Source organism: Parus major, chromosome 5 (genome assembly GCF_001522545.3).
Source record: "Parus major isolate Abel chromosome 5, Parus_major1.1, whole genome shotgun sequence".
NCBI lineage: Eukaryota > Metazoa > Chordata > Aves > Passeriformes > Paridae > Parus > Parus major.
The window spans coordinates 59,861,101-59,875,396 of NC_031774.1; the positions used below are offsets into that span (position 1 = coordinate 59,861,101).

Below are 14,296 nucleotides of genomic sequence, written 5' to 3' on the forward strand. Positions count from 1 at the left end.
TATTATATTATATTATATTATATTATATTATATTATATTATATTATATTATATTATATTATATTATATTATAATATATTATATTATATTATTTCCATTGTATTCAATTATTACATTTATTATTATTATTATTATTATTATTATTATTATTATTATTATTATTATTATTATTTCTATTATTTTCTATTCTATTCTATTCTCATTATAAAACAGAATTACCATTTGAGGCTTGACAAGGACCTTTTGAAAAGGTTCTACAAGTGCATAAATTTAAATTAATTGTTGCCCATCCATGAGATTTGATAGTGCCACTCCAGAGAGGGCTCATCCCTAAGCAAAGGAAAGGAAACATTGGGGAAAAGTGGATAATTTAAACAACTCTTCCATTGGAATGCAGGAAAAATGAGAATTTTTGTCTTGTTACAGCTTGTGAGAAAGGAAACCCTGAAAATTACAGTGAACAAATTCAGTTTATCTCCATCTCAGGAAAATTCTAGGTTTTTTTTAATAAAAATTGTTCAGCTTTTCTATTTGGGATACATAAATCTGGTGCCAACCCCTAATCCAGGGAATATCCCTGGTGCTTGCAGGAAAATCCTGTGTGGAGTTTTGGGCTGCTGTGAAAACATTTTAGGGCTCAGACTTTACCTGGAATTGAAATGCAGATGTCATTCCTGGCAATTTGCCATGGAAAAGGCAGTCCATGAATTTAGGCTGTCTTGGAATTTTCTTCTTTGGGGTTATACTTTGGAAAAAATCACATAGCAATTTACTCTTCCAAGTGTTGTTTAGTCTTATTGTTGAAATTACAGGTGTGTGTATATATATAAATATAAAAGTTTCTTTTCCTCTTCTCTTACTGTTCAAAACTATAGGAGGAGCTTTTCCTCTATGTGTGTGTCCATCCTCCCACAAAGGAACATCTGAGGTTCATCAGGAAAACCAACAGACAATTTCTTTTGATCTCTAAAAAATAATTTTATAGGAAAAAAAAAGTCTAAATTCTACTAATTGTTGATTTTCATGCCACAGTTGTTGATGGCTTTAAGGCCCTGTGAATATCAACATCTTAAAACTTCCAGCACAGAGAATACTGGAATATAATCTGTGATATAAGGGGAAAAATGATAGTTAGAACCATCAATTTATAAGTCTGGCCTTTGTTTTCATGTCTATGGAATATTGTTCAAAACTGGTAATTTCTACATCTGTGCAAGTTTATTTTAATGGTTTGGCTCTGCTTCTTCATATATGAAATCAAAATGGCAAAAGGAATGGATAAAATATTTGTGATCTGGTGTTCTATTTGTTCTTTGCATCTTAGAAATTAAAAATAAGCTGGCATTGGGAGAATCCTTGTGTCAGGAGAATTCAGTGCAGAGGGTGGCACCTCTTCCAAATATTGGGAAACATGAACTTCTACCTTTAGTAAAAATAAATATTTATGGATTTGAGGCCAGGATTTAAAGAGGAAGAACTATAAGAAAAATACAGGGATGTGCAAGTTTTAACAGCAAACAGGAAAATATGGATTTCCCCCCTCCCCAAACAATTTTGTGTGCTCAGATCTCCTGGCAGTGGGGATTGAACAGTCACTATTAACACATCCATGAAATCACATCCCAGAGGTTCAGTTAATTGGGGAAAATCCTGGCTTTGTTTATCCCAAGCACAGCATTTTCAAGCTGAAATGTTTGTATTTTGTCAGTGGCATGAGGGGCTGAACCAGGAAGCCTCCAGGATGTTGCTTTTCTCTGGAATTAAGGTCTAGGTTGTTCAATCCCAATTAAAGATGGACAGAGCTTCCCTTTAGAATGCTGACAAATTGGTAAGTACTGACACAAGAGGAAATCCTTTAAGGCCAAACAGTTCAGAACGTGACAAAAGGCTGGAAAAAAGATTTATGGATGAGCACAAAGTCCTCCTACTCAGGAGGATCTTTGTGAGGGGGAGGTTTTAATTCATTTTTTATTTATCCAATTGTTTTGGAGCCTTCCTGTGACTTTATTTTCGATTATTATTGGATTTTGTTTGGATGTAGCTCAGCCAGGTTTCAGGCTGTCATTTTAGATGAGAGAGACTCTGCCTTTCCCTTCTCTCAAAAAATAACCACACAGAAATGTTATTCCTGAAAAAGAGGAGGAGGGGGTGTATTCCTGGCAGAAAATGTGGAGGGGGGTGATTTCTGACTTCTGAAAAAGTGGGAAAAGTGGCTTCCAAATCCCTTCTGAGGGCTGTGGGAAATAGTGACACACAAACTCTGCTGATAATGGGATTGAATTTGGCTGTGGAATGAAAAGATAATTGGAATTTTCATTAAAAACTAGATAGTGTTTAACTGTAGAACTGTGAAGGGACTGGTGGGAACTCCTTAAAATGAATTTTAAAAGAGAGTTGGATTTAGCCCAGCACATCCAGGAGGTAAAGAATTCCCAGGGATGGAAAGAAACCTGCAAAATTCCTGATGATGGCTCTGGGTTTTTGGGGTTGGGTGTCTTGGGGGTGTTTTTTTATGAATTTTCTGTACTTGCTCACCTTGGCTTTTATTTCACCCAGCTTCCCAAATATCCCTGGGTCACCTCTCACCATCCAGCTGCTAGTTTATAAAATCTCTGTGTGTTACAACAAATCACACATTTCAAAGTGCTGGTGAGCAGTCTCTTCAGTTTAGTGATGGATAAATCCCAAATGTGCTCTGTTTCCAGGGAAAAGGTGGGAATTTAATCAGCTGCTGATTCCTGGCAGCTCTCAGACCCCAACCCTGCTTGTCCCTCCTTTCTTGTTCTACCTCATCCTCTTGCTGCTCTTGACTGGTTCACCTGAAAAGCTTTGTTGGGGACTCAGTGATTTTTCTGGGTAGTTTTAATTTCTGACTTTAACTTGAAAGAGAGCTGTGGGTTTTGGGTTTTTTTTGGTTGATAAATGAAGCAGCCGTAAGAATTTATTAACAGAAATTATAATTTCTGTAGATCTTTACCTAAACCCCAATGATCTCCCTTTGTTTTAGGCATCGGGAGAGTTGCTGCTACATCTTTAGGAAACTTAACAAATCATAGTTCTGAAGATTTACCTCTTCCTCCTGGCTGGTCAGTGGACTGGACTATCCGAGGAAGGAAATATTACATCGATCACAACACCAACACAACCCACTGGAGCCACCCCCTGGAGCGGGAGGGGCTCCCGCCGGGCTGGGAGCGCGTCGAGTCCGCGGAATTCGGGGTTTACTACGTGGATCACATCAACAAAAGGGCTCAGTACAAACACCCCTGTGCTCCCAGGTGAGCCTCAGCCCTTCCCTGCTCCCCTCCTGGGTTTGTATCACAAAAAAAAATCTTATTTGCAGCTTTGCTGGTTCTCGAGGTTTTTAGAAGTTCAGGTTAAACAACTCTGCAGCTGTCAGTAAAACAGCAGAGCTGCTGAGAACAGAATTGAGCTGGAAACTGAAAGGAAACTTGATCTGATGTGCTTGGGGATGCTCTGAACATCTGAAACGTGAATTAAGTCTTGTCTGGAATGAAAATGGGTATTTCAGCTACTCGTAATTTCAAAGTAAAATGAAATCAATACACACCAAATCCAGTGTTAATTGTTAATACACACCAAATCTAACAGCTAATCGTCAATATTCACCAAATCTGTTGTTAACGTACACCAAATCAACAGTTAATTGTTAATACACACCAAATCCAACTGTTAATTGTTAATACACACCAAATCCAACTGTTAATTGTTAATATACACCGAATTAACTGTTAATTGTTAATTTCTGCTGCTCAGTCTGTTCTGCTGATACCCAGGAAGAGCAAGTTTTTCAACTTGTGGCACAAGAGATAAATCTATGGGGATGGGATGTCTTTCTGTGGAGTAACTCTGCCTAAATCCATCTGTTCTAACACTTTAAATGGTGGATTGTACGAATCAATACTTTTAAAGTGTTTTTAAACCATCTCCAGTGCTTTGCTGTGCTCTGGTGGGTGGGGCTGAGGTTTAATTCCACCAAAACAGCAGCAGCACATTGCTCAGTGCAGGCCTCACCCCACGTGAGGCTGCAGCAGCAGCCTTGGCACTGATGAATGTTCAGAAATGAGTGATTGCAGTGTGTGCAGGAGGTGACACTTGGAGGTGACACTTGGAGGTGACACTTGTCCCTGTTCCTGGCAGCGTTCCCCGTTACGATCAGCCGCCCCCCGTGTCGTACCAGCCGCAGCCCCCGGAGAGGAGCCAAGCCCTGCTGGTCCCTGCCAACCCCTACCACAGCGCCGAGATCCCAGACTGGCTGCAGGTCTATGCCAGGGCTCCTGTCAAGTGAGATTCTGCCTTTTCTTTTTCTGCATTTCACACTGAACATGAACAAAAAAATGGAATTTCCGCAGTAGAGCTTGTGCTGTGTTTGGTTTTTAGATGTATCAGGGCTGAGGTTGACAGCTTGAGGGAGTTGGATCAAATGTTTAGCACATTAATTTGCTATCTTTTAGGAATTACTTGAAATGATCACTTCTTGCAGCTCACACAACTGGCAGGAAGCTCTGTCAGAGTGAAGGATGTGTTTTGCTTTCAGAATATTTACAAGAGTGGTACCACGTGTTCAGAAAATATGTGAAACATTTTTAGGGTGGAACTTCCTCATGTTTCTTTTATTTTTTTTTAAACAGCATAGCTTTTCCTTCACATCTAAGAGTTTTTAATCATAGAATCATGAAATGGTTTGGGTTGGAAGGAACTTAAAAATCATCCAGTTCCACCCCAGCCATGGCAGGGACACCTTTCACCCCAAGCCCTGTCCAGTCTGGCCTTGGACACTTCCAGGGATCCAGGGGCAGCCACAGCTTCTCTGGGAAAACTGCCAGGGCCTCCCCACCCTCCCAGAGAACAATTTCTTCCTAATACCCAACCTAAATTTACCTTTTTCCAGCTTAAAGCCATTCCCTTTGTCTTTCCCCCCATCCCTTGTCCAAAGTCCCTTTCCAGCTCCTCTGGAGCACCTTTAGGCCAAATACTGACATCTATATTTCTATTTCTATATTTCTGTTCAGGAAATTGAATTAAAACTTAAAGGGTAATAAAAAGTAATTTTGTCAAAATAAACTGACATGAAAAGGGAGTCTCCTCCAAAACCAGGTTTGAGTCAGGATAAAGAAATGAGATTTTCTAATGGGTGCAGCTCTGCAGAACAGGAACACTGAATAGAAAGCAATAAAAACCCCAAATATAGTTTAATAATTATTAAATCATGTGCTGTTCATAAGGAGAATATGGAGAAACTCAGTTTTACAGCAGCGAGGTCAGTCTGTAACTGCAAATTCAGGCTGTGGGGTTCAGTGACTTCCACTAAAAAAAAAAATCACTTTTTTTATTAGCTGCTCCTAGTAACTACAACTTGAATGAGTTTTATTACTTCTTGTGACTGCTGGGGTTGCCAACAGCAAGATTGCAACCATAAAGATTTAAATTGCCCTAAAATCCCCCAGTGCACTGAGGCTCCACACTTAGTTCCTGGAGCCTGTAGGATTTGTTTCCTTAGAAATACTTCCAGGTTTTGGCTGCAGATCCATTCCTTTATTTTTAGGTCTTTGGCACATCCAGACAACTTAAATTTTAAATAGTTCAGCCTGTGTTATGTGCATTATTTTGGATGTTTTCTTGAAACTTGAGAAGCAAACATAAGACAAATTAAACAATTCATCAGGGATTTTTCTTTCTATCAAGTAAGCTGAGAGAAAGTTTTAAATTTTTAATTATCAGCACAGCTTTGCACTGAAATAATTTGTTTTATTTTGTCATGATTTGTTACTTACCCCTGGCACTGTAAACTGATTTAGCTGTAAAGCCCAGTTGTTTTTGTTGAGAGAAGTAGATAATTATGGAAAAAAATAAGGAATATTAGATTTTATTTTAACAAATTTCTCTAGAGGATAAGAATTAGAAAAAGCCTGATAGAGAGTCCAGTAGGTGTTAACTAAAATAATCTCTATTGATAGGGAAAAAATTCCTTCCTGTGAGGGTGGGGAGGCTCCTGATGAGTGGGAAAGGAGAAAGAGGGAAAGGTGTCCATGGGAACTCAACAATCCAGAGGTGCTCCCAAAGGTGGCTGTACCTGGAAACTTCAAACCCTCTTTGTCAACACACAGCTCAAACTCCAAACAGCTGCAGTTTGTAATTTCTCTTTTTGGGGGGAATAAAATGATTTTAGCAGTGCAGCCCTGTCAGGATTAGGGATAATTTTAATACAGAAGATGTTCTTTAGGGAGTTTATAGAAGCTGTGATAAATTTTAATTAAATTCTTAAAATTCCTCAGAGCATCTTTGGAAGTCACCTGCACATCCTGGTGCTTCTCTGATGCCTCTGGAGTGTGACCTTTCAGTGGGGAAAGCAGTTTATTTCCAGAAATTCATTGATATTTCAGTCTCAGCCTCCAAATTCAACCTCAGGTGAATCCAGCTTCTCCTGTGCCTCAGCTGCATCCAATAACTCCATTATTCCAGGAGTTTCTCCTATTCCCAAGCTAAGGAAATCAGATTGTGTGAGGGAAAAGCAGGGAAGGAGGGTACAGCAGTGAGGGTGGAACCACATCAGGGTTTGCATTAAATACCTATTGCTGCTAATTAACCAAGGGGGGTTAATTGGAGAGGTTAGGCAGCCAAGAGCACTCGTTACAGCTGGCTTGGGAACAGCTGAGTGGGAGGGAAGGCCAGAGTGTCCCAACTTGTGGGAGGGACCTGAGCTGCTCAAATCATTCATTTTTCTGTGTTACTCTGATTTTAACAGATGTTTTACTGTAAATATTCCAGGTGTGGAATTGCTGTTCAGTGCTTCCAAAATGCATTTCCATAGAATTCCAGCGTGGTTTGGTGTGGAAGGGATTTTAAAACCATCCCAGCCCTGCCATGGCAGGGACAGCTCCCACTGTCCCAGGTGCTCCAGCCCCAATGTCCAGCCTGGCCTTGGGCACTGCCAGGGATCCAGGGGTAGCCACAGCTTCTCTGGGCACCTCCCAGGGAACAATTCCTGCCCAATCTCCCATCCATCCCTGCCCTCTGGCACTGGGAGCCATTCCCTGGCTCCTGTCCCTCCATCCCTTGTCCCCAGTCCCTCTCCAGCTCTCCTGGAGCCCCTTCAGGCCCTGCAAGGGGCTCTGAGCTCTCCCTGGATCCTTCTCCTCTCCAGGGGAACATTCCCAGCTGTGTTTCCGTTTATTCTGGTCACTTAAGGGATCTCCTGTATTCCTGGAGTTCTTTGGTGTTTTAGGAGGGATCATTCCATTTCCCTATGAAAAATGAGTTTCTCCAGCTCATTCCCAAACACAACTCCTTGCTTTGGGAGGATCAGTCCCACCCACGGGGCTCACTGATCCAAAGCAGCCTGGAGAAGAAACCCTGTGTCTCCCTGCAGGTACGACCACATCCTGAAGTGGGAGCTGTTCCAGCTGGCCGACCTGGACACGTACCAGGGGATGCTGAAGCTGCTGTTCATGAAGGAGCTGGAGAGGATCGTGAAGCTGTACGAGGCCTACAGGCAGGCGCTGCTGACGGAGCTGGAGCAGCGGCAGCAGCGGCAGCAGTGGTACGCGCAGCAGCACGGCACCAACTACTGACCCTCCTCCTCCTCCTCCTCCTCCTCCTCCTCCTCCTCACACCCACACACAAACTCTGAAAGGAAAAGTGCTTTTGTTGAAAAGGCAGCTTATTTTTGTTGACGTTGCACCTTTGTTATTATCCTCTTGAATATTTTTCTACATGTATTATGTGTTGTTTATAAAAAAAAAAAAAAGTGGAGATTGTTTGTTAATCTTTTTTTTTTTTTCCTGTGCCGGGAGTAGTTTGTTATCCTGAGAAACCAGCAGTTCCATCGCTCCCCTGATCCTGGATCTCTTTCCTGCCAGTCAGCTGCAGTATTAAAAGCTGGCTGTGCATGTTTTTTAAGGGCAATAGATGCAACTGTCACGTCCTGGCTTCCAAATGTTGTCCAAATCCAGATGCCTCCTGCAGGGTGTTTCTTTCCCTGGGGATTTGGGATCCCTCTCCTGAGAGAGCTCTGCTCTTGGTTTACAGCTTTAATGTACAGAACACCCCCGGGCCTGTCGAGTCACACCAGGAGCTGATTTCACCCTTTGGATCCGAGTTGCCTTATTTTTTACTTTAGCTCGTTTGTACTCCAGATTTACTCCTCGTTTTCACACAGATTACTCTGAGGGGGAACGTTTGTACCTTCCTAAAGACCAAGATCTCTAAGCAGAGTTGTTTTGATCCTGCATTTCCCAAAACCTGACCCGCTCCAGTGGAAAGACAGCAGCACTGTCTGACCCACTGTGCCACCCCACGGGGAAAATCAGGGATGTAACAGCAATTACTGGGGGTTTTTTTAATGAGCTTTTTGTCTTAAAGCTCCTCACTTGGGGAAAATTTTTAATTGTCCAGTTACCCTCTCCAGTAATTTCATTTGGTTCATTAATTGTCCTGATGTGTTATTTATGGGTTCTTTTCAGTGCAATAAACACTGCACACAAAAAAGTACATTTCTTGTAAATCCTATTAATTCAATAAAAATCATTTTGTTCGACGAGCAGAGGGTTTGTGTGACTGATTTGTGGCCTTTTAGAACATCAAATAAACCATTTTTACCAGCACTAAAAGCCCCACGGGCTTGAGGTGATGGAAGCTGTCGATGGCACCGAGCTCTGGTTCTGTCAGTGAGTGAATGACCCTCAAAACACCAACCCTGAAATCCCAAATCAAACCCATCAAAACCCCCAGAGGAGAAGCTCTTACCTAGATAATAAATAACTTTTCCCTGTAGAAGCAACTTCTTAGGAACCAAAAGCAAACTTTAATAACCCTGACAATAAAAGAATAGAAGTGTACCACACATCCTTATGCACTATCATGGATAAATATGTACAGAAATACAGTGAAACTTCCTCCAGCACAGCTACAAAGTGACACTTTGTGCAGACAAACAGAAAGGGTTCCTCACAGCACCCTTAACAGACCATAGCAGAAGTGCCCTTACAGTGTCTGATAAAGCAAGTTAATACATTTTAATTATGTTCATGGAATTAAACAGTTAAACGAAGGAAAAAAAACAAAACGTGGTTACATGTTATAACTTCTTCAAGTACCTGAAATAAATTGACTTTTGGATAAGCTTCGGCCTTTTTAGTCGCGGTATCACGTTAATTATGGTTTTCTCGGTGGTGACTAATGAAGAAAGGGGAAATAAGGCTTCATAAACGAGCTGGGAGTCGCCGGCAGTGCCGAATGTACACGGGGCCGGGACCGCGGCGCTGCTCGGGGACGGACGGGGCGAGGCTGCCGCTCCCGGGGGAGCCGGGACCGCGGGATCCGCGTTCCCTAAACCTTCTTCCTGTCGGAGCCCTCGGCCGGCTCGGCTCGCGGGGCGGGGAAGGCGTGGTGGTACAGGTGTCTGTGGGTGGCGGCCGCGCTGTACAGCTTGTACAAAGCCTGTGGGGAGACACACGGTCACTGCCCGGCTCCTCCTGAACCCCAAACCCAGGGAATCCCAAACACAGGGAACCCCAAACCCAGGGAACCCCAAACACAGTGAATCCCAAACACAGGGAACCCCAAACACAGGGAATCCCAAACACAGGGATTATCAATCCCAGAGAATCCCAAACACAGGGAACCCCAAACCCAGGGAATCCCAAACCCAGGGAATCCCAAACCCAGGGAACCCCAAACACAGGGAACCCCAAACACAGGGAATCCCAAACACAGGGAACCCCAAACACAGGGAATCCCAAACCCAGGGATTATCAATCCCAGAGAATCCCAAACACAGGGAATCCCAAACCCAGGGAACCCCAAACCCAGGGATGCCCAGGCTGGGATTGTTGTGGGGTCTGTGCAGGGCCTGGAGCTGCCCTGGATGATCCCTGTGGGCATTTCCAGCTCAGGGAATTCTGTGACTCTACAATTCCAATTTTTCAAGCACCTCATCCCCTCTGAGCTCTATTAAATCATTATTTGGACAATGGCAAGGCATTTGGGGGTTGTTTTTCCCTATGTTTGATTCCAGAGTTTTAATTCCTTCAGCCTCAGCTTTACCCCCCCAGGCAGCTCCATAATTGCACCAGGCCGAGGGCTGGGGGTGGGACTGCTCATTGTCCCCATCATTTCTCTGCAGATGATGCGGATTTTTTATATTTTACCGTTTTCTGTTTGTCCTGGAGCCAGGCTGGGCTCAGAACAGGGCTGGGACCAGGCTCTGATCCCAGGTGAGCAACACAACACCTCTCCCATCTTTCCCTGCCTCCTCCCCACCTTCATCCCACAGCAAACAAGGCACAGGAGGTGCCAGAACACGGCTCTGGCTGCAGAGCACTTGGTGTCTCTCTCACAGCTCTGACATTTCAAATCAACTTGATGAGAGAGGAAAAAACCAACCCAAATCCCACCAGCTCCTGCTGGGGACCGCTGGCAAGGCAGGATCAGCTCTGGAAGGGGTGGGAAGAGGCACCTGGCCAGCAGGAACCCACACACCAACAGGGTGATGAGTTCCTGCTGTGCTCAGGGGGTGAATGAAGCAGGAGAGGCTGAAGGGGCAGCGAGGAGGAGGAGGGTGAGGGATGAGATGCCTCCAGAGGTGCCCAACAGGATGCTGATGGAATCCCAAACGAGCTTTTGGGAGCAAAAGTGTTGTTTTGGGCTTGTTGGGAACACCAAAATTCACCTTCAAGCCCCATCCAGGCGACCTTGCAGCCTTTTGTGCTGTTTTAGAGGGTTTTGTGAGGCCAAACCAGTCCCACAGCACCGATTTTTACATGACAGGCTTTGTTCAACACCTCATCCACAGCAAATCCTGTGTTCTGCCTCTTGGTATCCCTGAGGTACCAAAGGGCTGCCCTGGCTGCTGGGCAGGAAGAGGAGAGGGATGAGGGATGAGGGATGAGATGGTTTTTAACAGCTTGGAATTTCTTCTGAAGGAACTCCCCACAGAACTCAGAGCTGGCACTGCCAGCTGGAGCTGGGGGGCTTTGGTGACACAGGAAAACATGGAAATGTTTGGGCCAGGCTTGGACACAAAGCTGGAATAAATAATGTCCATGTGCAGAAAATTTGTCCTTTTTTTTTGGTTTAGTCAGATCCTGGTGAGGCTTTGCCCAAGGAACATTCCAGGAGCTCCCACTGGGATCCTGCAGTGCTGGGCAGGAGGAGCACAGGGAGCACACAAAGAGCTGCTCTGGCTGTGATCCTAAATCAGAATCCCAGAATGGATTGGGTTGGAAGGGACCCCTAGAGATCATCTAGTTCCAATCCTCCTGGAGTAAGCAGGGGAGATTCCACTGTCCCAGAGTGCTCCAAGCCCCATCCAGCCTGGCCTTGGACACTTCCAGGGATCCAGGGGCAGCCACAGCTGCTCTGGGCACCCTGTGCCAGGGCCTCCCCACCCTCCCAGCCAGGAATTCCTTCCCAATCCCATCCCATCCCTGCCCTCTGGCACTGGGAGCCATTCCCTGTGTCCTGTCCCTCCATCCCTTGTCCCCAGTCCCTCTCCAGCTCTCCTGGAGCCCCTTCAGGCCCTGCAAGGGGCTCTGAGCTCTCCCTGGAGCCTTCTCCTCTCCAGGGGAACATTCCCAGCTCTCCCAGCCTGGCTCCAGAGCAGAGGAGCTCCATCCCTTGGAAAAGCTCCATGGCCTCCTCTGGATTTGTTCCAGCAGCTCCACATGCTCCTGATGCTGGACTCCAGGGCTGGAGGCAGCTCTGCAGGTGGGATCTCACCTGGTTGGGGCAGAATCTCCCTCTCTCATCCAGGTTTTCCTGCTCCTGGAGGGTCTGTTGAGGGAGCATTTTTCCCTCAGAGCAGCTCCCCTGCCAAGCTGGGAGAGCAGGACTGTGTTCCATGTGCTGCCCAGGGAGATGCTGGGGGGTGAACTCTGCCTCCTGGGCTCTGCATTCAGCTTAATCCAATATGGGGTGGTTTTCCACCAAAAAACACGTGCAGCAATTCCAGCAGCACAGAGAGACCTGGCCAGGCATGGAGACTCCTCAGCTGTCCCTGAACAGTTCCAAAACAATCTGGGCTTTGGGTTTGACCTCCTGGCACAACAGGAAAATCCCCAAACAGAACTGATGGGAGAAAGATGAAAATTCCAATTGTATCCTGACATTCCCCACCCAAATCTCTCTCCCACTTGGCTCCCAGCAGTGCCCACATCCACACCCTTCTCCAGGCATCTGGATCCCAGGGAACAGCCAGAGCCAGCCAGGCCAGGAGCTGCTGCCCAGAGCCCTCGTGACTCCCATCCTCCACCAGCCCAAAGGTGCTTTTGGGGCCAAGAAGCTTTTCCCAGGAGCCCAGGGCCCCGCTGGCCCCGGCAGCATGCAGAGAACAAGAGGCACTTACCTCATTTGTGCTTCCCTGGGAGAGGCATTGGGAAAGGGGAGACAGAAAGAGAAAGAAACAGCTCTGTGTATCTCAGTGTCCATGGGAGCTCATCCCTGGGGTGTTCCCAGCAGGGCTCATCCCAAACTGGTCCCCTCTTGGAGCCCCTCCCTGCTCTGTCCATCCCTCCTGTACCTGGTCCCAGCCCCATGGGACAGAGCCGCTGGCAGAGTCACCCAGCCCAGCCCCTCCCCTCTGCCACAAATCCTTCCTGGGAGAACTTTCCCTCTGCTTGGAAAGCCACGGGGGCCTGGGGAAGCCAGGAACAGCTCCAAGCACTTTACCCTCTTTATTTTGCCCCAGCTGGAGATGTTGCAAGTGGGCAGCACCTCTGGCTTCCTGTCCTGTCCTTGCTGAACTCCCGCTGCTTCCTGCACTGGGATGGGTTTAAATATCCCAGCACATCCCAAAGGCTCCTGGGGAGTGTCCCTGGGCAAACTGAGCCACTGCAGGGGCTTTACTGGGGATGTTCAGGTGCTGGGGACAGGGCTGAATCCCCCTGAAACACTGCTCTGCTGAGCAGCATCACTGCCCAGCTCTGCAATGAGGCAACATCAGTAAATGCTGCCTTTATTTCCCCCAGGGCTGCATGGGCAGCTGCAGCAGCACAGGGAAGCAGGGAAATGTCCTTGTTCTCCATGAAAACCTCACTGGTGGAGGAAGAACAGGGAAGGAGAAGGGCCCTTCCTGCCAGAAATCAGAGCTGGGATGGCTCCTGAGGGATGAGCTCGTGCAGCTCTGCTGGGGGAAGAGCAGGAGGGCACTTTTGGCTCTCTGGACATGTGGATTGTACCCCTGGATGGGGTGCAGGAGTCTGGGGGAGTCTGTGGGGGCTGTTCCCTTTTCTGCAGTGGGATATCAGGGGCTGGTGCCAAAAGAGGCAGAGCCAAGATCTGGGAGAGCCAAAATCCCTGGCCTGAAGCAGGGGAGAACGATGGCAGCTCCTCCTGAACAGCCACAGCCCTGCACAACCAAGCACAGGATCCTCCCCAGGGGATCCCTGGCATTCCCACAAGGCTCCACAAAACCACAAGAAGGAAAGAAAAAGGCAGAACAAAAGAGCTCACTGGGATTTTTCTCAGATCTACACAGCTTGTTTTCCACACTGGGCAGGAACTGGAGGCTCAGAGACACAGCTCCAGCCTTGCTCACCTTACAACAAACTCCACAAACTCATCCACAAACAATTCCTCTGCCCCTCCTCTCCCCATCTGGAAGCTCTAAGGAATTGATTAAAACTTCAATTAAAACTGAAAAGGCATCCTTGTACTGATCACAGCACAAAGAGCCAGATCTAACAACCCTAAAAACCAAAACCATCTCAAAGTGAGGAGGAAAATCCCCAGGAAAACTCAACACTTAAACAAAACCCACTGGGGTGCAGGAAGGTTGCTTTTTATGCACCGCTTTAAAACCAAAAGCTCTTTATCCTACCTGATCCCACAAGGCTGCAGCCACTTGATCTATTACAGCTCCCAGCTCTCTGTACTCCCCAGAGTATCTGATATAAGCCCAGGTACAGAGTGTGATAAGTGTCAAGCCCAGAATCATGTTGCACAGGCTGGCTATGATGTCCAAGCCAATGAAGCCGGTGACGCCGGCCAGGACGTAGGTGATGAAGATGACGACGAAGAGCGTGGCCGGGGTGCGGGCAGCATGGAAGATGTTCTTGCTGTCGTTGTGTTTGATGTACTGGATGTAGAGCTCATCAATTTCAGCCTCCAGCTGCTGCAGGTAGCGGCGGCTGAACTCCTCCCCTCCCATCTTCTTGACGCCGCGGAAAAGCCGCACGGCTTCTTCCTTCAGCTCCGCGTGTTTGGTCTGCAGGTCGCTGGGAGCCAGGAAGGGTTTGTCACCTCCACACACCTGGGTGGGGAACAGGGGGAGAGAGCTG

At 46.5% G+C, this 14,296-nt stretch overlaps 2 protein-coding genes across 2 annotated transcripts in view; one reads left to right on the forward strand and one right to left on the reverse strand.

Annotated features, from left to right (window-relative positions):
• The window catches only part of SAV1 (salvador family WW domain containing protein 1), a 14,816-nt gene extending 6,257 nt beyond the window's left edge, over positions 1–8,559 (forward strand). The window contains exons 3-5 of the mRNA XM_015630950.3: positions 3,007–3,277; positions 4,161–4,304; positions 7,390–8,559. Of these exons, the coding sequence (XP_015486436.1) occupies positions 3,007–3,277; positions 4,161–4,304; positions 7,390–7,591 (617 nt within the window). The 3' untranslated portion in view covers positions 7,592–8,559. The remainder of the gene's footprint in view (positions 1–3,006; positions 3,278–4,160; positions 4,305–7,389) is intronic.
• A 241-nt stretch (positions 8,560–8,800) lies between these two features.
• Positions 8,801–14,296, reverse strand: part of ATL1 (atlastin GTPase 1) — a 17,583-nt gene continuing 12,087 nt past the window's right edge. Inside the window, exons 11-13 of the mRNA XM_033514912.1 lie at positions 13,837–14,268; positions 12,364–12,378; positions 8,801–9,458 (exon numbers count right to left, since the gene is read on the reverse strand). Of these exons, the coding sequence (XP_033370803.1) occupies positions 9,348–9,458; positions 12,364–12,378; positions 13,837–14,268 (558 nt within the window). The 3' untranslated portion in view covers positions 8,801–9,347. The remainder of the gene's footprint in view (positions 9,459–12,363; positions 12,379–13,836; positions 14,269–14,296) is intronic.